The sequence below is a fragment of the Aythya marila genome (assembly GCF_965140915.1).
Source record: "Aythya marila genome assembly, chromosome: 6".
Classification (NCBI taxonomy): domain Eukaryota; kingdom Metazoa; phylum Chordata; class Aves; order Anseriformes; family Anatidae; genus Aythya; species Aythya marila.
The window spans coordinates 27,300,750-27,323,826 of record NC_139047.1 but is presented as its reverse complement, the minus strand read 5'-3'; the positions used below and the strand labels follow the sequence as shown (position 1 = coordinate 27,323,826).

Below are 23,077 nucleotides of genomic sequence, written 5' to 3'. Positions count from 1 at the left end.
TCTTGTGGTTTTGATTCGTTTCCGTCACATCATTTCTCTAGCTTTTTTAAAGAACTTTTAGAAATTCAACTGCAGCCTAACCTTCTCTAATTAAACTGCAGCCTAACTCTCCCCTTTGGCCTTTTCAGGAGGAAAAAATAAATAAATAACAAGAAATGTTTATATAGTAATTTTGCTTAAAATTATGGATAAAGTGGAGAAATATTCCATATTGAATGGATAATACAAAATAATTATTGAATGGATAATACAAAATAAAAAATTCTTAGAGTCTGTTTATTCAGCAAAGAGGTCTGTGGTGCTAATGACTCTGATTCTGTATTGGTTTAAATGGCAGTTTACAATTTTGGAAGAATAAACTAATCACAGTATGATACAAACTCAGGCTGTGTTGCATTAACCAGTACATCCTACCCCTTCTTTGAAGCAAGCGCTGACAATTAATGGCAAAACCAAGTTGCTCACAGATTTATACACATTTGTGAGGGACTCATGGCTCTGCCCCAGCAGGTAAGAAGCAGCACTTTTCTTCTGAGGTGGCAGCAGGTGGTATATCACAATGGAAGGCAAACTCCAGATCAGTTTGTCTTGGAAAAATGTAATGTATTTAATATGGAGCCAAAAAATAAAATTATTATTATTATTACTAATAATAAAACAACACACTATGACATGTTTCTTTTTAACTACTGACTGAGCCATCAAATTGTTCAATTGTTTTCGTACCACACTACAGTGCTTTTATATGGACACTTACTTGTTCTCTGCTTGTTTCTTCTCCTTTCAGTATAGCAATAATGACCATTTAACACTTGTTTCCTTTTACCCACAACTTCCCCCATGCCAACTGTGAAATTAGGTTTTACTGTCCTTTTTCTTTCTTTAAACTGACACCCACATACCACTGCCCTAATTTTCAGAGATGACAAATGCAACTTCACTGGAAACCACAGGAGGTCAAACAGTAGCAAGACAGATGCCATTCTGTACTGAATAGCAATGCTGCTAGACAATGTTATTAAGATTTCCACTGAATTTGACTTCAATTTGTGGTCAGATCCTGTAATCTTTATTCAGAGCAGCTATCAAAAACTGAAGTAGTTCTGCTAACACCAATAGACCCACTCCCGGGCAAATGTTACCTAGTCACAAAGTCTGACCCTTAAATTTAAACTTTTTTTTTTTTTTTTTTTTTTAAGTGTGGTTAGAATGAGGGGGAAAAAGGCACTGCTTCACTGACTTTTTCTTTCTTATTATTCAGCTTTGCTGCCAAGATGCACTACTGCCATACAGTCTCAGGCTGAAGTAATTGCATTAAAAAGAATAGAAAAAACAACAACAACAACAAACTGCAGCAGATATAGTTGTCTTCTCCCTCTGGAATGGCTGTTATCACACTGCTCTTCCTGGAGTTGTTAAGACATTCTTGCAGATGAGAATGGGCAGAAAGAAGGTAAATAAACATGGAGTTTTACTTCTTCTCAATTTGACAAAAGGCTAATGAGCAAAACTGCTGAGTTGTAATGACAGAGTTGTTATCATCCTACACTTACTGTACTTCAGTAAGGCGAAATCATCATCAACCTTTGGAGAGAGAGAGATCTGAAGGTGGGAATAGACATTTGATACCCAAATACTTTTATATGATGGGGAAGGTTGAATTTACATCAAGATTAAAATTTTATGCCTAGTGTCTCTGCAGAAGGCCAAAGATGACTGAAAATATTATGAACGCTCTGCCAGCTCAGGCTGGGCTGCTTTCTCAATAAATTTCTGGCCAAGTGACAAGTTTCTTGAAAGATCCAAGCGGGCCTTGAACCAACAAGAGAGACTATGGGAACAGCTTATGCGTACAGGTGAGGAAGAAAACCGAGCAGCAAGAAAAACAACCGGAAACCAAAAATGCATAGAAGATTGAAGCTTTTAGGACATACAAAAAAAAAGGAAGGAAGGGAGGAAGGGAGGAAGAAGGAGGAAGGAGGAAGAAGGGAGAAGGAAGAAGGGAGGAGTGGGGAAGGTAGGGAGGGAGGGAAGAAAAAGAGAGAGAGTGAGAAAGAGAGAAAACATTAGTTTTGAACCCTCAGGAGTTTTGCTTTTGCTGAAGATGGACTGGGTATCCTATGCTGCTGAAACAAAGTATTTTACCTGATCTACTTTATCTCCCACATTTCATCTCAGCTTCACTCCAAATCCTGTCTCTCTTGCTTTTAATTCTTTTCTTCTCCCTCATTCCACTTTTCTATCTCATTTTCTTTATTAGCCTAACACATGCAAGTAAATTCAGATGAAAAAATCTGTACTGCCTTAACAGATAGGCCGATGACATCATTTCACATCCTTCCTCTGTGCTGTGACCAAATCCCTGTCAGTGACCTGGATTCAATTGCAAGTGAATAATGGCAATGGGTAAGCAATGCAACCAGCATGACCCTGCCTAGGCCAGAAGAGCAAAAAAAAAAAAAAAAAAAAAAAAAAAAAAAAAAAGAAATAAGTTGATGCCATCATATGTTGTCTTCACACTGCTCTTTCAGCTCCTGTGTGCTCATTCTCATCTTCTTTCACCAGTACCATCTTACCCATTCCAAATAGAAGTCCATATCCAGCAGTGGGAGAAACGCTATTTAAGTTTTCATAGAGGAAGCAATTTCAGAGCCTAGAAATACATCACAGTGGATAGGGGGCAATAGTTGAAACATCAAAGGCTATGGATGGTGCAACAAACTGTAAGCCAATCATTTCACCACGAGAAAACTTAGTTTTCATCTGTTATTCATGGGAATGTTGACATGACACAACTTTCATAGCACTGTAAAAATTATATTACGAGCAACTGCCCCAGAAAAGACTGCCAGGAGGAAACATTTTACAGCTCATTCATTCACTATGATTTTCTAGGGATGAAACCAGCCAGATGCAACAACTATTATAAATGGATCTGGCTCCAGTGAAAAGAGTGTAGCTGTGCTGACCTGCACTCACTGAGGATGAGAGCATTCATAGAAGCAGAGTGTTTGAAGCTGGATGGGACCTCTTTTAAACATCTATTCCAGCCCACTACTTCAGGCTGTTCTGAAACAGAGTCAACTTGTAAGAACTCCTTAGACAAATTCTGTGGTTGTCATTGATACAGATAAAAGCACCATCTGCAGGTATGCAGAGACTGAAATAAAGCCCTGAAGGATATATTTCTGAAGGTGGTAGAAAGGGGAAATTAATTATATATTTGATCCATTTGTTCTTGAAAGAGACACAGCAACAGCTCAAGCTTTTGGGATAGGGCATGGATGGAGAGTAACAGAGGAACCCTACCTGCAGCACTTTTGCACTTAATGTGGTGCAACGGCAGAGCTGTACAGCAAAGCTCACAGATTTGCACAGCTCCCAGTCTCATGGACTCTTAGCTGCCTATCTGCCTGAGGCAGCTAAGAAATTCCAGAGAAATTTCATCAAGAAATTCCAGAGAAAAACAGGTCTACAATCTGGTCTAACAGTAGTCTGAAAGCCAGAGCAGGTTGCCAATGTTTATGGACACAAGTCGATTGAAATAGAGTGGAAATAATACGAGGTTTAATCCAACACTTGCAGGTATCCATGGATGGTTTGCTGGATCATGGCCACAGCAAAAATGTGATTTGATAGACAATAAGATGAAAATAGATAAAATTGGGACATTTCTTACTAGAAACACGGAAAACAGGCTGTGGAGAGCAATCTCTGCTTAGTCCTTTGGGAGAGACTATATATACTAATAATAGTTCTCTCTCCCTTTAGTTTGAAGAGTATCTAAGTAAAAATGAAATTACCTTACTCAACAGAACTGCTTCCTGGATATGCAGTTCTAACTCCCAACATTAATGAGAAAAGTATCCTTATTATTATTTTTCCCCTCCTGCTAACATTACAGCAGAACAGTCACTAGTGACTGAAATGTACTGTCTTCTTATTTGAAAACCCTCCACAAAAGACAGGTTAATTTTATTGCCATCATACTTATGTTGACAGCCTATAGGAATAATAAAAACTAGATTTGGGTATAGAGAATAATTATTAGTAATATTGATTCACAAAACAGCAAGAACACATCTTGTCTTTCAGTTCCCAGCATGGTAGACAGTTAGAAAATAACATCTATTTACACACGGTGAATCTAATCAGAAAGTCATTGAGACAATGTCATTTTCAGAGTATCTTTTTGTAGGGCAACCACAAACTGGTTCCTGTAAGTGGCTGATAATAACTACTGACTTTCATGGCTTAGATTGGTCTTAAAGAAAACACAAAATATCATCTGTAAATATGCTGAATTCCTGAACTAGAATAAAAATAGAAAAAATGTTAAGAGAACATAAATTAGAAAAGGTAATAACATATTGTTAATCACTTTGAAGCTGCAATCCCTAATTACATAAATGAGAGGATTTTCTTAAACCTGATAATAGCTATCGGAGATATTACTGGTATGATGCTTCTGTTTTGGAAAGAATCCTTTGAAAATGATATGTGAACATCTAAAGTTACCTGTAATATTAATTAGATAAACAAACACCTTTGTTAGGAAGAAATCTGGTACTGTTCCCCATACATCTTTCTGTAACAGCCAGAGACAACAATAAAAATAAAATAGCTGAGTGTTTAGATTTACACTAAACAGCTGAAAGAGTACCTGTGCAGAGTACATAATATAGTTGCTGTAGTTTAAAAGGCAAAAATTGTAAACAATGACAAAGGAGAGGGGAGGAGAAGAGAGGGGAGGGAAGGGCTAACATCCAGAAAGAGTTTAGAGAGGTACATTTCCAAGTTTTATACTAATTATGAGCAACAAGGCAGCTTGGACAAGTAGAGTGCTCCTACTCTTCTGTTACATCCCCACCGAACTCTCACACAGCCAGTTGAACTGGGTTTATTTTGTGCTCCCAAAACATATTAATCAGAAAAAGACAACATTCAGTTGTTATTCCTGTGATCCTAACAGCACCCATCTGGATACCCAACACAGCAGTGGAGAAAAACCAGCTACAAGTGCTTTATCAAAAAAAAAAAAAAAAAAAAAAAAAAAAATCGAACTGCATCCCATTATCTGTGAGTGGGCACAAGCATTACTGCAACTCATTAAATTTGCTTATAGTCTGATGTGTTACAACACATTATAGAGAAAAGGAAAATAAATAACTGCTGATTTGACACTGCTTTCAACTGCTGAGCAATTCTGTTTTCCTCAACATTACAATTAATGTCAGCAATTAATGCTTTAAGAGGAAGAATCAGAAACTTCACTACAATAAACAAATACAGTCAGTTTCATCTTAAAGATGTACTCAAACTATAGCACTTTGTTGGTTCAGCCATCCCCTTCTCGGGCTGCAATTACACTTCTGTTGGTCAGAACAGCAGGGGCATCATTTGTCATCCTAAGTAAGGCTAGAGTGCAGTGAAATTGGGCACTTTGGAAAAATGCAGCTGTAGCAGAACATATGTATAGGCAAGACCATGAAATGAACTGGCTCCAAGCCAGTATGTAAGGAGAAAAGCAAGAGAATATAAATGAAAAAATTCATAGAATACTATACTCAGAAGAAGGTCCTGTTGATAGATCCTGAACAGCTTTAAAGGTCAAAATGACAATCTGTCTTCTCTGTGGAGGAGCTTAATCAATTCTCAACTCGTTTTCCTTCACACTCCTAACAATAAGTTTACGTTTTTAGAATAGTTTCTCTATTTAGTTTTTGCTATTTAATTGATGCCAAGTCCCTGTGTATCCAACTGCAGCAAACTGAAGGGTATAGACAAAAGTGTGTATATACATTCATGCGCAGACTACATTGGATGGCGTACGAATTTCTCTGTAGCTCTACTGTAACTAACAGGGATTATTTTTCAGCTCAAAAGGCAGTTTTCTGCTTCTGGAGCAGAAGGAAGAACTCAGCTGTAGCTTCACCACTGAAGCAAATACTGGAATGGCAGAGATTGCAGAATTAAAATAACCATGTAGCTAGCCACAAGATGCCACCAATATTGTGTTAGGTAACACATATACAAGGAGATTAACTCAGCCCACTCTTATTCCAGCACAGGAGCATTTACATGTAGGGAAAGGCAGAAAATTGCATTACGCACCTCCATCTTTCCCATTCCGTCCTCCTCTACCCCTTTTCCCAAGTGCTGAAAATGAACATAATGGAGTGGAGACAGATTTCTTCCCGCACCACATGCATGCACATGCACACACTGCAGTAGCTCTGGGAAATGTAGCAGCGTGTGCCCAATTTCAGAGTCAACAACAAACCTTAACAGTTTTCAGACACAGCACTCCCTACCATCTGCAGGTCAGATGTCTTTTCCCAACCCAGCAGAAGATGACCTGGCCTCATTTATTGATTTCTTGGCGCTACTGGAGCAGAGCCCTTGACTTGAGAGAACTCCAGCTGCCACATCACTTGAGGATCACACAGGCTGCAATAAGCATATCAAATACTTTTTTTTTTTTTTTTTTTTTTCCATTTTCTTCCAATGGAATATATATTCAACAAGGTTACAGTCCCTATTTTCAATTGTAATTAATCTTGTGTTCATTTTATCTTATTTTCAGCACAACTGAGATGGCTATGTCTATATGCCTTCTGTATCTAACAGCAGGAGAACCATTCAGTCAACCTGTGAGCTTAATGAAATCTCAATTCATTAATTCATGAAATTTCATGAATTTATGAGATTTCATTAGCTTAATGAAAAAAAGAAAAAACCTCTTAAAGAGATTTCATGAGCTTAATGAAATCAAGATCTTTACGCACAAGATAACTTTCTACCATGGATCCTTAATCACAGGTAAAAGGTGAAAGAATCATAGAATCATAGAATCATAGAATATCCTGAGTTGGAAGGGACCCTTAAGGATCATCAAGTCCAACTCTTGACACCGCACAGGTCTACCCAAAAGTTCAGACCATGTGCCTAAGTTCACAGTCCAATCTCTTCTTAAATTCAGACAGGCTCGGTGCAGTGACCACTTCCCTGGGGAGCCTGTTCCAGTGTGCAACCACCCTCTCTGTGAAGAACCCCCTCCTGACGTCCAGCCTAAATTTCCCCTGCCTCAGCTTAACCCCGTTCCCGCGGGTCCTGTCACTAGTGTTAATGGAGAAAAGGTCTCCTGCCTCTTGACAACCCCTTACGAGGAAGTTGTAGACTGAGATGAGGTCTCCCCTCAGCCTCCTCTTCTCCAGGCTGAACAGGCCCAGTGACCTCAGCCGTTCCTCGTACGTCTTCCCCTCCAGGCCTTTCACCATCTTCGTAGCCCTCCTCTGGACACTTTCCAACAGTTTCATGTCCTTTTTATACTGTGGTGCCCAGAACTGCACACAGTACTCGAGGTGAGGCCGCACCAGCGCAGAGTAGAGCGGGACAATCACCTCCCTTGACCTACTAGCGATGCCGTGCTTGATGCACCCCAGGATACGATTGGCCCTCCTGGCTGCCAGGGCACACTGCTGGCTCATATTCAACTTGCTGTCTACCACGACCCCCAGATCCCTCTCTTCTAGGCTGCTCTCCAGCGTCTCATCGCCCAGTCTGTACATGCAGCCAGGGTTTCCCCGTCCCAGGTGCAGGACCCGGCACTTGCTCTTATTGAACTTCATGCGGTTGGTGATCGCCCAGCTCTCCAACCTGTCCAGATCCCTCTGCAAGGCCTTTACGCCCTCATTTGAGTCCACAACTCCTCCAAGTTTGGTGTCATCAGCAAACTTGCTCAAAATACCCTCTATTCCTACATCCAGATCATTTATAAAAATATTGAAAAGTACCGGCCCTAGAAGAAGGGAAAAATCTTTCTCGAGTGCTGGATCACGACAGTGAAAAAAAAATCCCACAAGATCACCACATACATCATCATCTTTCCTTCCAACAGGAAGGAAGGCTCCTTAACTGAGTGTACTGTCCTCAAGACAAATACAAATTGACACAGAAGTCATGGATGAGATTCATATTTTAGAGTTAGTCCAACATTGAACATAATGGGAATCCTCAAGGGCCAAACTACTTTTAAAATTGTACACAAGCTCCTCCCTCCAAACATGTCTTATATCTATGTACATTAAGGAATTAAGAAATATAAGTTACACATTTACGGCTATAACACACTCCTAAAGATTATGCTTTCTCTGAAGAGCAGAACAAATGAAAAGACAAACATTACCCTAATGTGTGCCTAATTATTGAACAGGCTGCAGAATCAATCAGCAATATGCAACCTCTTTTAAAGAAGTGTCAACTTCCCCTCCTCCCTCCAAATCAGTATTTGGCAATGTTGACTTTGTGCCGTTTATTTTCTTCCACTCACATGCAACTGATCAAGATAAAGTGCAGATGTTCCAAGATTCAGGTTAAGATACAGATCTATTATGCTGTAAATTCAGATATATATAGAAAACTAATGTGTGTGAAAGAAGCAACCCCCAAACGCAGGAACAAATGTATTTTTCTGAATTTGGGTTTCTTTTCTCTCTACATTGTGACTAAAGTACTTGAGCATATAGCTTTACTTTTAAATAAAATACATAAATGGCTCCCTAACAGCTGGCCTACTTAACAGTACCATGTAAACATCTGTTCGCATTCATGCATGCAAATAAGTACATCAACTAGCAAGTCTCTCAGGCTCAGACTAGTATTTATCAAGTCTTCCCAAAAACCACCAGGGTGGAGGCCAATGATTGCATGAAGAAAGAGGAAAAGAAATTCTTAAACTTTTTTGGAGAATCGGTCCTTGAGAAAGATTGAGTGAGAATACCACAATCATGTTTTCTGTTTTCCACTATGCTTGCTTTAATGGAAATTTTCTTTCCTGTTTATTTGTGGCTATTTCCTACTTGATCACCTATTTTAGCAGCTTGTTACATATATGGACACTGCATCAAAATTTTATTCCCCTTTGTTCAAACTGCCTTTTGAAAGTGCCAGGGATCCCATGTCTGCTCCTAACTAAATGGGATTCTTGACATTGACTTGAATGGAAACAGGATTAGGCCGGCTGTATGCCTCATTAGATAGGCAATTCTATAGCACCCTCTAAAATTCTGCTGAACTTTCCCTTTCAAGCAAATAAAGCAGGTAAACTCAAAGGCCATGAAATGTCACTATTACATTTAGACACTTAAACCGAGTACCTGATGAATTAGCCATGTTCTTGCCAGGCGTCTTAGAAAACTGCAGCCCCCTAGGGACTTCCCCTGGCTGTTACCACTTATTGCAAAGTCAAAGAGAGAAAGCTAAGGTTATTGTTTTGCCTGTGGAATCAAAATATGCTGAGAGATCATGTTATTCCCCAGACTTTCAGGTTTATTGCATTTCTAATTCACACCTAAGGTCACCATATGTCAAGTGAGTAGGTATTCTGTTACCATAGCTAGTGTCATCTTTTCAACTCTAATGCTAAATAGCCCTAGACTGGAACAATACTGTCTTTGAAACAGCATGATTTAAATCTTATAACAGAAGATTGGCCTTCTGATTAAAGATGGAAAATTAAATGTTCTGGTTCCACTGTCAGGTTTATCAGACTCTCCAAAATTGTACAAGTTAGTCAAGCTGTCTGGACCTTCATTTTTACACCAGAAAGCCAAAGAAATAAAGGCCCTTAATAAACAAAGCTAGTACAGCAGCAACTGATTCTTCTCTATTGAGACAGATTAATAAATAAATCGATCTTTGCATTTAAAACTACCAAGATGATGTTTGAAACCAGCTTCTTGTGGCCTGATAAGAATATGCCACAATGACAAGGCTTCCCTCTGCATAATGCATGAACGTGAATTTGACCATACAATTGTCATTTCTTGTCACTTAAGTAGTCTTACAGTTAAGCAGCCATAATTGTCCTTTGGGTGTTATCTTAAATACATTAAGAAAGAAATTGAATGCTTTCACCACATTATAGCTGGGACACTTTTTCAAAGCTAATTTCTATGTCTGTGAATTATTCATAATACACTTCAAACAGGCTCTTCTGGATAAGGTAATTGACCTTGTCTGCATGAAGCACCTACTATCTTGCCTTGGGATAATTAAATCTATGATGTGGTCCATTATTTAAAGGTAATGTCTTCTCATTAGGTTAGGCGATATATTATCACTCTACTAGTCACCTAATTCTGCATTTAGAGCATTCAAGTTTTCATTGTTTTGTCATGGGTTACACTCATAGCAATGTCTCACATTAAGTAATGTGGTGTAACAGTATTTGCTTGATAAATGGAAGCAGGACTTTGAGGACTAACATTTCAAGATCTACACCAGTATTTGAAAGCTCATTTGGCCATACTTTATTTCTGTGGGTGAAAGCAACAAAAGTGTGTCTATATAGTAAGATCTATTGTCATGTCAAAGTTTGAATCCAAGTAATAGACTCATCCTTAAGGTTGGGAGAGACCTCCAAGATCATCTGGTCCAACCATCTCTCTGCCACCGATAATCACCCACTAAACCACATCCTTAATGCACCATGTGGTATTAGCAACACAAATCCACGTACTGCTCAGTGAAAACAGGTATGTACTGTTGACAGGTATACTAAAACACATGCATTGATAAATTAGCACAGATATTTCTAGAGAGTTTTATTTTGCTGTGTAGAGACACCCTTGGCTGGCCTGCCATTGAAGATGCAATTAGCAATGCAGGCTAGTAATGTGCTATTTTGGTTTTCTCTTTGAACCTGTAAGAGACCACTGTGACTCCATTCCTCAGTATGTATTCCTTCAAAAGATGTTGCTCAGTGAAGACCAAAGTAACTGATTATTTTCACATATGCAGAGTGGAAACCTGCGAGAGAACGTTAAACAGCTGAGAACACAACTCTCTCCTCTGTTCAAACTACTTTGAACCACTTTAGCAGAATGAAGTAGCTCTGAATCAGCCACTGAGAAAGTCCTCTTGCTTGGGTAGATTCTTGAGTGGCACAGTGATTTGAAGAAGCTCCTGCATCAATCTCTTTCCTGCCTCTGAGAGATGGCCAGAGATGGTGTTCTAAATTATATTGCACCACTCCAGTAAACAGCTTTAAAGGTGCTATTCCATCCCCTCTACTTAAATTGTGCGGGGTATACCTGTCTGTTTTAGTACAGGAACACAGCATTGGCTTTTTCAATCCATCAATGCTGAAGTGCTTAGTCTCTGATTGTAAATACTGCATTAACAAGCTCTGGATTGACTTGTTCATTTTTCTACTTTACTTATCTGAATTTTTACAGTGTTTCTACAGTTTGTCGTTTCCTTTATACTGAAGTACAATTTCATGAAAGATGCAATAACTAATGAGTTAATCCACCATTTTATTGGCCTAAATCAATATAAACATACTAAATCCAGGGGAACCGATCCTGCATATCTTTGTAGTTTTCAGTTGCATCATTTGATATTGTAGCTTCTCTTCAGCTGCCCATTAACAGAATGCCATAATTATGTTAGCTATCCACAGCTTTTTAATCATATTATACAAACATCATTCAGCCTATGAATTGTTTATTTTGATTAGATTTTGAGCATTTACTTAAAATTATGAAGTATTACTTTAGAACAGAAATAAATACAAGGGCATCAAAAAGATTTCAAGGTGGTAGAGTGAACATATACATTGAAGACCTTTGGCTGAATTCCTATTTGCATGAATATTCAAGAACAATCTGTTCATACCTCAGGAACATTTTTGCAAACAAAAAGTCTCAGTACAGTGGTCCAAGATAATATAAAAGAAGGATTATGAAAACTATAAAAGTGAAATTGAAACGAAATTCTGGTAGGAGAGGAAAGAAATAGCTGCCATTTATCATTTCCCATCAGCTAAAACAAACTAGCCAAGGAACGTATTGTTCTAAGCAGGATTACCTGCAATTGGCCTGTCTGCTAAATCATATTTCATAATGGTTGACTGCCTTTGATTGTGTAACCACAGTTGTGTACTATATACTGATAGCTCCTGTCACTATAATATGATTATGTTTACCCATTAGTTTCTGCTTTTTGTGCCACAACCCAGCAACTACAATATTACAATGGGTCTAATGGCTTGTTGCACTTTGTTCATTTACCTATTAATTTTGGCAACGGCATATTTCATGGCACATAAATTTCATCCTTTGAAAACATGGCAACCTGTAGTACAATATGGTCAGACAGAATCTAGAGCTTTGTACAGAAGTAAAATGAATTGTCCAGGGTGGCATTTTGGAAAGAACATACCTCCCTCTGGAGGCATTGGTTGTAGATAAGGTGATTACTTCAGCAATAATAGGATGTAATTATTCACTCAATAAAATTCCGCCTCTATTAAGTAGGTACTTCTAATGTTCTGCAGATTGAGTGGTGGCCCTAGCCTGTCTCACAGAGGCAGTAAACAAAATGCAACACTGAATCTCTTTGTCTGAATCCTGAACATAAATGTGCACTGTGCAGGAAGTGACCTACTAAGCAGACACTGCTTTGAAGCTGGAAGTTTCAGGAAACAAGACCCACAAAAAGCCCCTGAAAAACAGTCATTGACAGGAGAACCCTCCCCACTTTGGCAATAGATGTTAAAATGGCAAACAGGCAGACCAAACTGGCTTTTCATTACCAGAGAAAAAGCCAAAGGGAGCTGAAACAGAGCATACTTCAAGAGAAGACAATTTGTCTCAGAATCCACTCTCTGCTGTAATGTTAATATTCATTCATGCTGATCTCCCTGTGGGAACCAGCTCCTAAACTTTTGACACATACCAAAATAGTTTCATCTGGATAAAATCAGAGTTTGAAATCACAATCACAATGGAAAGTGAGCAAATGCTAATGTACAAAAAGCCTTCAGTTCAATGTGTGGAATAGTAACCAAAACTAACTTGTCTTGTACTATTTCTGACAATGAGCCATCTACCAGAAGAAGTCAATTCCAGTTAACCATCATTCTTCTTTCCCTCCTAAACTACCTGCACAAATATGCAAACACTTACTTTCTCAAAAAGAGAACACTATATGTATATATTACATATATATGTATATATCAGTAGACAATTTTACGGATTGTTCTGACCATTTGAAACATCAGCTAAAAGAAAAGTCCATATTTAAAACACACCTACAATGTAATCGATGTTACTTTTTCTTCAGAGCTACTTTTCAAATCTCTCTTCATTTTTGAAAACTTTCCACCATGGGCTTGTATTCATCAGTAAAACAAACCTGTCAGACCTGAATTAGGTTCAGTTACAGAAGTTTGAGGAGGACAGTCAGGAACCATTATAATCTTTTCTTTCATATCAACGAGTGCTACTACAAACATTTTGACTGCATTGAATGGCACAGCCTGAACAAAAAGAAGAATAGAAAATGGCTACTGACTGCAGAATAATCTACTGGGAGTACATTTCATGCACTATTAATGATAATATATTGGAATCATTAGAAGTTTTAAATTAGACATGTCATTTAAAACTCTTTAGCCAAAACAAATATGTAGGAAAGGGATACGTGGATTTAAACATTCCAGATAAAGAAACAGGCAGGACTTGAAGCAGCCTGAAAACAGTCTGAAAAAAATCTAGTACAGTTACTACTAGCAGCATGTCCAAAGATCTATGAAAGACTAATGGTTCAGTTGATTTTAGGAGGTACATTTTTTTAAAGTTCCTATTCCTATGTCATGGAGGAGACATATATATATATGTATGTGTCACAACAAGGAAATGAGTGCATCTGCACCTCATTTTTGCCCAAATTAATATTTCCTCCTACCTTAATATTTCCTCCTACCACTAGAACACTTGGAGCCAGCAGGATGATTATATTACTCTCTAACCCCATTGATTCTAGTGAGCTTTATATAGGAATCTTACCCTATAAATTTTCTAGAGAAATGAGACATACTGTCCAAGAGATGAAGGAAGAAATCTGGATTCTTGAGAGATACTTGAGACTATTGCTGGGGCTACAATATAGATTCACAGCTTTCTCTCCCTACCTGGAAAGGAACACCAAACACCTCATTATCACCTGCCCAAATATAACATTACATCCCATGTAATTTGATGGGTCCATAACATGCCACAGATCAAGCCTTCCTCTCTGAATCACCATGTCTGCTTAATCAGTTTGCTAGAAAAAAACAAATGTACCACTAAAGGACGGTGCGCTCATTCTGCTACTAGCAGAACAAGGAAAAGGCGTAAGAGGCATCTATGTGAGTCTTACACTTGGACTGCAAGACTTCAGAGGTGTAGATCTGGGAAAGAAACATTCATTTTACAGTTCTTTTTCCCTGTGTGGACAAACTTGGCTATTTGTTTTAAAGTGGTAATTTCAAATAGAACTAATTGCCCAAACAATTTCAGGAGATTTCATCATTAGTAGACTCATGCCTTTTTCTCCTCCCTGTTAAAGGACATAAGAAATCTTCCTTTAGAAGAGGACTGCATATAGATTAATTGGTTAACCTTTCTAAATGCTAATGTTAAAAAAAAAAAAAAAAAAAAAAAAAAAGAATTTTCTTCTGGGACTTTTGAATTTTCTTGTTGATAGCAAAGTAAGAAGGCCCTTGATGTTGCTTTGAGTCCTGGACAACTCAGGCAGGAACACACCCCTTGGCTAAACCAGTTCCCATTAACATCTGAGTCTTCCTCCTATCAAAGGGACTTGGAACACATTCAGCCTCAAAAGCATTTCTGTTTTTCTTCCCAATTTTCCTGGCCCAGCAGATATTATAAAAGCTTCTCTAAGGAAAATTTTAAAAGGGTTGTTTCTTTTCAGGTCACCATATCTTTTAGCTACTTGTCAAGACTTAGTCAGATCTTCTCCTCCCCCAAATCAATCTCGGCTGGGGAGAGAAAAATAATTCTCAATTGCTTTTAAATGTTTCTTGGGAGGGGAAAAAATACACAGCTTTTTTCCTCAATGGTCTGGAGATGTCTTCTCCTTGCATGCTTGCTTTCCCTCAAATATGTGTGTGTGGGGGGGAGTCATTTTTTTTGCATAAGAGAGAAACAATTTGAAGGGCTATTTTATGCTCTTAATGTCAGATGGTTCACAAAAGCAAAACACTGAACTAAATACTCTTAGGGAAAGCTCTTTGTTTTTTGCTGTTTGAACACCAAACACAAAGTAATCGGAAAATATAGCCTTCAGCTGATCTTCATTGTTTCCTTTCCTCTGTCTCTTCCTTCATACTTTCAAAAAGAGAAAATACGTTTCCTATAGGCTGTTTTCATGCTGTAAATGGAGTAAAATTCCTGGACTTAAGATTTACTAGCAATGAATCTGAGTCTAACCCAACCTAGAAAGACTGAAAACTTGACTCCTTTTTCTGTATGCTTTCATTTTCCTTTCTCCTAATGACACCATATAATTAAATTATGCCATTGTTCATATACCCTCATATCATGTCCGTTTTCCAGGATAGGTCAGAGCAATTGTGGACTCTGTCCTATTCACTTGTTCCATCTGATCTGATTTTCAGTATGTGCCTTGCTTTGCACACACTTTTTTCCCCCAGATCTAGAACAGGAGTCAAATGAACCCCAAACACCCACGAAACTGAGAGATTACAACACAAAATGTCTTTCTATCCTCAGAGATAACATGAATACAAATGCAAATTATTTCTTTACTCATGTGGCATCATGGCAACTGAGAACACTTCCACTGCTATGATTTACATCTTCCATGCTCCAGAATTGGAAAATGTCACCATCATCCCACCTACACTGGGCCAAATTTGAAGGGGAAATTAGTTAAATGTCAGTAAGGCATTTTGAGTCTAATGGAGCCCAAGATACTCAAAGTAGGACAGCTGAATGAAGGAGACAAATGCAAGTGTGATGAGAACACACTCCCTGCTGTGGCTCTAATGAGGAAGAAGACACACTTTTCTGCTCAGGCAGCAGTACTGCTTTCTTTCTTGAATGGTGGACAGGTTGCTGTCATAGCTAATGACCCATTATCATAACAAGCAATGGATTAGCTGTTTTTTTTTTTTTTTTTTTTTTTTTTTTCTCTAATTGCCATTATTTATTTATTGTTAACAATGTGCTGAGTCCTGCAAATTAAAAAAGACTATCACTGGTTCTAATTAGGGAATGCAGACTGGGACAGTCTGAAAAAAATGGTATATTTCTTTCCTTCTTCAAATCTTGTTTATAGAAGAGCTTACATGACTGTGTCTCTCAAGTCTGAGGTATCATCAGAATTTGTTTGGTTCTGGTATACTTGTGTAGCTCATAAAACAATCAATTTTCAAAATCTTATTTTGACTACAGAATTCTCTGAACTCAAGGTTTCTTCATTACTAAGCTATAAGGAATTGTATCAACCCATAGGTTTCACAGGTTGAGCAAAAGACACCATCAACTTTACTCCAAACTGGAGGTTCTTCAGGAACAAAAGTCCCATCCTAATGGATTACAAAGGTTAAGCAAATATGTCTTAACAACATCAGTTTGCAACACTGACTTCCTTACAGCACTGCCAGTAACAGCTCACACAATAATTTCCAGATTTCAAGCTCAAAATCTGTTGTCTAGGTTTACACTTCATTTACTTGATCTGTGTGACTTCATTAATATCCCTGGTAGAAGCTTCATTGGCACTGGAAGGGGTACTTCCATGTCAGTAGAACACAGTAGATCTATTCAATTTGGATTGATGAATTTGTTTTCCATGTCTTTCTCATTGCTTGGCCTGTTAACTGCATTGCAATCTCAGAGAAGCACAATGGGAATAGAGGAGAAGTATTCCAAGTAGGTGCTATTTCTTCCTTGGCAACTATAGCACAATTTACCTACTGTCAGGAGGGCTTGTTTTTAGGGAGGGAGGTAGAGGTTCAGAAATCGGGATAAAATTTCCATTACTTACAGGTGTATGAATGTTAGATGCCAAGTTACCCTCTCCATGCAGCAGATTTTTTTTATTCTTATTAGGCCATCTGCATTTTAATCAGCTTCACATTCCTAACAATATAGCATCTTTCAAAATGGCCTCTAAATCCATCCATACAGGTAAGAGGGCTGACAAGAACCCATGTTACATCACTATGGTGAACTTTATTCAAAATCTCTAAACATAGCACAGTTTATCTAAAGTGTGTTGTGAGAAGCTGTCAGTCAGCACTGCCACTTTGGAGGGGAGAGACAAGGTGTGGTGGTGGAAATACAGATGGCAAGTCAATCATTCTCAAGAAGAGGATCCTAATTACCCAGGAATAATTACACCATACAATCTACACCTGCCACCTATCCACCACTCTCTTTAATATGAACCACTTCTTGAGGGCGGACTGCCCTGTTCTACACTGTTATGTACAGTGACAAATCGTCTCCTGGTAATGCAATAACAATTTAAAGTGCCTGGAATGATAGAATGGAAGTTATATTTGAAAGGCAAAAAATAACAGTGAGCAAAAACCCGACAGTAAATTACTGCTTGTTATGGGTCATTTTATATCACCTCATGGTACTTCTATGTAAAAAAATGTCATCAGAACCCAGGTTTCACACTCCTTTCTTCACAAAGATGCTGTTCTAGGAAGTAGTGTGCTCACTACATAAAATCTTGTTGCAAGCATAGCTCAAACACTGTGGGTCAATTTTGGTGGAAAAAAAAATATTGGACCTAATGAAGGTCCAGAGAAGGGCAACTAAAAGGACTATAAAAGCAGTGGATGAGTGCCGGACTGATTCACTGCATCATGCAATAGCAGAATTCAAGTGCAGCAAACAAGACCTTGGTTTAAAACATGGTCTCTTGCATGACTTGTACTACATGGTAGTTTTGTGCAGTTGGGGAACTTCCAGAACTTGCTTTCCTAGTAGGCTTCATTGGCAGGAAATACAATCAGGTTCATAAAGGGATTAGACAAAGTTACAGACACCCAAACCATAGCGAATGCTAAAAGAAGTAGGGAATGGTATAAGCTCTAATACACTTAATGGTGCAATTATGGTGCAATTCTGGGTGATGGGAACATGTTGAGCAACATACTGAAAACCTCCAGACTTGTGTACTCAACGTAAGCTGCATCTGTCCAGCTGCTGCTGTCGGAGGCAAGACACTGGTTTAAAAGCACCAGCAGTCTGACCCTGCAGGACATTTCTTAGTATCTTAGGCTCTGACATCAGATCTCACCTGTAACTAAAGACTAGGGAGTCTGTATAGACAAAAAGCTCTAACAACAGTACAGGGCAAAAAGGAAGCACCACTGAACTATCCTAACAACAAGAATGATGTCTAAACTGAAATCTAAACTCAGAGAACTTAGGACAATCTTCTTGCTGCCATGTTTTCCAGGCAGTAAGAGAGGAACAAAATGCAAATGCAGTGGGACAGAGGCAAGGGAGAACAGCTATGCCTGGCATGAGGGGGTCACGGCATGGAACACCTCAGTGCTGAGGTAACAGGTCTAAACTGGAAGGCAGAAGGCAGAAAAGGAAGCAGAAATCCAGTGAGCAAGTCCTATGTTATTGAGATTTCACAGGTCTTAACAGGGACAAGGAAGAAGTTCGAGGAAAAGACGTGTAGTTTAGGATGGACATTTGAAATCAAAGCTTGAAGCTACATGGTGTGGTAATTCTACTGGAGAGAGGAAAAAAAAAAAAAGGAGAAGAAAAAAAGACATTCCTATTTCTTTGACTTTGCTCTAACACTGATCTTTTCTCAGTCTCTGCCTATATAAATGTGCTATGAACTTGACTGACTGTCAGCCAAGTATTGTAAAGCAAGCTATCCTGACACTGATACATCCATCACTGTATTGTCCTTGATATGGTGTATGTGAGGTGGCTTTCCAAACATTAAGCCTTTGAGTGCACTTGCTGCGAACCCAGTGCTTCTCGCAACCTGGGTAAATTCAGTCAGAAGCGAGAGGGTTTGTTTGGTTGTTTTCACACCTTGAAACGTCTTATCTATTAACAGTGTAATAAAATGTGCATGTACACACATGCACCTCTCCTTGTACACTTGCCTTAGGTTATTTGCCAAGATGCTCCCCAAGGAAAGGAAATCAGAGCCTTAGGGACCTAAATACCTCTTCTAATTACAAGCCCAATCTTCCTGCCCTCACCACTCAGCTCTTACTAGCTTGTCTTGGTCCTCATCAGATGGTCTGTACTTCTAAGGAGGAGGCAGTGATAAAGTCTGCAGTCTCTTGCTAAGAGTGCAGACGACTTTCCTAATTAATGCCAACTGTCATACTTGCTCTTGTTATGTAGGTGTCTTTCCAACAGGCACGAAAAATCACAAGAGATTTGCAATTACTGGTCATAGATTAAAAGTTTCATTTGCCAGCATCGTGAAAGCCAGCTATTACTTTGATGAACAGACATCTATTCCAACATTCACAAAACTCCTGAAAATCCAGCTGATAGCAGAGATGTACAAAAATGCAGTTCAGGGCAATTTAATTTTAGTTTTCAAAGACATGTTTGCAGCTAAGCCATAGTATGACAGTGAGAACTGATAAGGCTGTTCCAGACAGCAGGAGGTGGAGATGAGTAAACTTCTTTGCCAACTGCCAGATTGCATGTCTGACACATTGCAGATGTAAATTCAAGTAACTCAATGGGGAGACTACACTGAATTACACCCACTGAGGAGGTGCCTATGCCTTCAGGGCAAGAGGTAGTAAGGCGAAAGACAAATTCCATGATATAAATTGGAACAATTTTTATGCAAGCCTGGGAGCCTCCCTTGGTTTTTCTCTCTGAGGCAGCCCAGAAAGCAATGTTTGCTCCTTTGCCTAGGCACATTATTCTTTCCCCACATCAAAGCTGTGAAAGCTGAAGTTACTATGTAACAGCATGTACCTCTGTTGGAGAGTGAAGTCAAGGATGAAAAAGGAAAGAAAAATCTCTTTATTCCTTCTCTGTGAAACATGATAGTGTCTAGATCCTGAAGACAAGGATTTAGGGTTTTGGTGTTACTAGCTGAGATATCCTAATCAGAGGTTCCTCCTCCATGAAGGAAAGAAAAAAAAAAAAAAGAAAGACCCAACAACCCCCCACACTAGATGAAGCTCAGAAATGAATTAGATCCTTTGCAGGAAGGGGAACTTTTATAGTTCTGTCAATATACCCCTGGAAGATGTCTTTCCATCAAACACTCACTGCTGGGCTAAGTCCAGAGGTAAGTGGTGATATTCAGCAGAAGGGATTACGTGACATGATGCTTCCTATTAGCCTATGAATGTGGCATTGTTGTCAACACATGCATTTACATACCAACTTCTGAAGGAATATCTAAAATGTGCTTCATTAACCACAATTAAACATGATACCCTTCATTCAGGTATCCAGAAGCCTGGGCCGAATCAAGAAACCAACCCAAAGAGTTTGATTTCCATTCTGTTGCTCTGACCCCCGTATCAAACTCACTACAATTACTCCTGGGCATAGATAATAAAGTTGAGAATATTCTGCAGTGAACCCAGGAAAATGCCCTGAAGTTAATCACACACACATCTCACCTTCAAGTTTAGAAATGGAAATTCTTTAAATCTTAGGACTATTCAAAATATTCATGGTGCTCAGCACCACTGAGTCTCTAGTATATTTCTACGATATAGCAGCAGTTCACTTCAAGATGAGTATCAATTAACAAAATGATATTTAATGCTTTTGGGGAGAATATTCCTTTCTACTATTTAAAAACATTGAATACTCAGCTAAGAACAAGTATATTCCCCAAACCTTGTAATTTCAGGAGCTCAGACAATTTATTTTTGAGTATGTTCCAAGTCTAGCCAAACTTACAGCCTCAGGCTACTGAGAAAGTTCAGGATGAAAAATTGAAAGTGTAATTAAAAAGCATACAAAAGGAGGAAGAGAGAGAGCTAGAAATGAGAGTCTGCCACATGCAGAGCACTAGATTGTAATTTTTTCTGATTTATCAGCTGGAGATGTATTAAAGAGCTATGAGTCTCGTATGGTCAATTGTCAGGACCACAGCAGCACTGCAGCAACTGCAAGAGAGCAAATCAGGCTGCTGGGCATCATCCCCATACCCCTTCCCTCAAGGAATCAGTGTCATATCTTTTTTCCTATACAAGTGGTGAAGGCGCTACCTATCAGGAACTGTCTTATTATATCTGCCAGTTGGTAAACAGCTTTAGCCCTGGAGAAGGATAGTTACATGCAACAGTCAATCTAGCAAATATTGTTATTTTATTTTTCTGAAGAAGTGGGTCTGGATCTCTAAGAAGCATACCTAACTTTACAGAGGTACCATTAAGATGTACCTCCAGCATATACTCGTAGTGTTTCTTTCTTTGTGTGCATGAGCAAACAAATACCTCACAGAAATGCATAGAAGTAAATATGTGCAGACCTGCTCTAATACTGTGCCCTTCACCCTTAAAAAATTATTTCAGAATTAATCACTGTGGTGATTAAAATTTTCATAACATGTGTCAAGAGTGGTGTGGGATACAGCAGACAATGACACTGAAAGTATTGATAGGATACTTCTCTCTTTTGATGAGCAGCTCCTGTTCTTTGTTTCCTCTTCCTGCTCTACCCTGGGTGCTAATAGTAATATCTCATTCTTTAAAAAATCATTAGCAGTACAAGCAGTTCTATTCTGCTAGTAAATTATGCTGATGACAAAAGGCGTAACTCACAGCTTATAAAAATAAACTGTCTGTAAGGAATCTGATCACTAGATCCATAAACATTCAGTGCTATAGTAACTTTGCTGGAACCAGTCATTAGGTATTTTTTTAACACAACAGAAACGCCTACTGCAAGCTCCCCTTAAGGATTTTCATGGAATTTCTTCTAACCTACAAATAAATTTAAGAGTTCCTAATAATCAGAGAATCACCAGGACCATACAGACATTACAAGTAACCAGATGAAACTGTGGAGACATCCAGAAATGTGCCCTTAATGGCATTCCTCTTCTCTGGATAACCAAATGTAAAATCCTGACCCCAGGAAAGGGCTGAGTGGAAGTGCTCTGAGTAGCCACTGTAGTTTTGCTATCACAAAAAGATACAAACTAATCAGACCCTCTCTGCTTTGTTGTTGCTGCTACATTAAGTCAAAGCAAAAAACTTGATCCTTCTAGCAATAGGTGAAAATTACTTTTGCCCCAGAAACTGTTCTACCAAGCACTTTAAACATTACATTCAAGACTGTCAGATTTGGAAGAGGATACACCCTTCCTACTCAGAAACATTCTGAGTCTGGACTGTTATGCTGTCTCTTTCTAATACAGAGTTAAAACTGTAAATGAATGAAAAGAGCCATTTACCTTCAGCTAAACACATCTTTACTGCTTTCCAACTAGTACTTTCCATTGCTGAAGCTTTCAGACCCTTTGTACTCATGAACTTACACAGTGGAAACTCCCCTGCAGAGCTCTGTCCATCTCATGTCAGAGGGTAGCCACTGCACAGTGGGATCCAAAACAGTCAAAGGCTTTTCACTCTATCCTGTATTGCTAGTACACGTGCAGTTTTCTTTCTCCTTAGTTACAAGTGCAGCCTGCACCTGCTATATAATCAATAGCAGTTAACAAGGAAAGATTTGGGATCATGGTACTTACTTGGGGTGTTCAGGAGACGTGACTTTTTGCAGTGGTAGGCTGCCTCCTGTTCGCAGTACTCCGCACTGTTTATCACAGCTTCAAGCTGCTCCATGCTACTGTTGTAGTTAAAGGACATGGTGTACTTCTTCTCTGGACCAGCTCCTTGGACTCTAGTTAGCTCTGTGTTGTTGTGTTGCACTGCAGTCCAGATCTTATCTTCTGTTAAACAAACAAACAAAAAAGAGGATTGAGTGGGAAGTTAACAGAAAAAAAAACTCGCAACAAAGCAGGGGACAAAAATCAACCTAAGTCTAAAGCTTTACTGCATTAGAGACAGGATCAGACAGACCCTGGGCTATGAAATGACGATGCTGTGATGAGGACCTGCAGGTCAACACATCCCACAGAACTTTCTCCCTAAACCAGCTTGAGCAAATTCTACAGCCTGCTGTGCCAGAGAGAAATTAAAAGCTTCCCAGGAACCTTGGGAGATCTTCCACATATTCCGTTGCCAGCATCTGGAGAAAATTAGATGCACTTCAGC

At 38.9% G+C, this 23,077-nt stretch overlaps 1 protein-coding gene across 1 annotated transcript in view; it reads right to left on the bottom strand.

The window, feature by feature from the left end:
* CNTNAP5 (contactin associated protein family member 5) overlaps positions 1-23,077 on the bottom strand; it is a 282,395-nt gene that overhangs the window by 58,949 nt on the left and 200,369 nt on the right. The window contains exon 13 of the mRNA XM_082763797.1: positions 22,552-22,752. Coding sequence (XP_082619923.1) covers positions 22,552-22,752 — 201 coding nt within the window. The remainder of the gene's footprint in view (positions 1-22,551; positions 22,753-23,077) is intronic.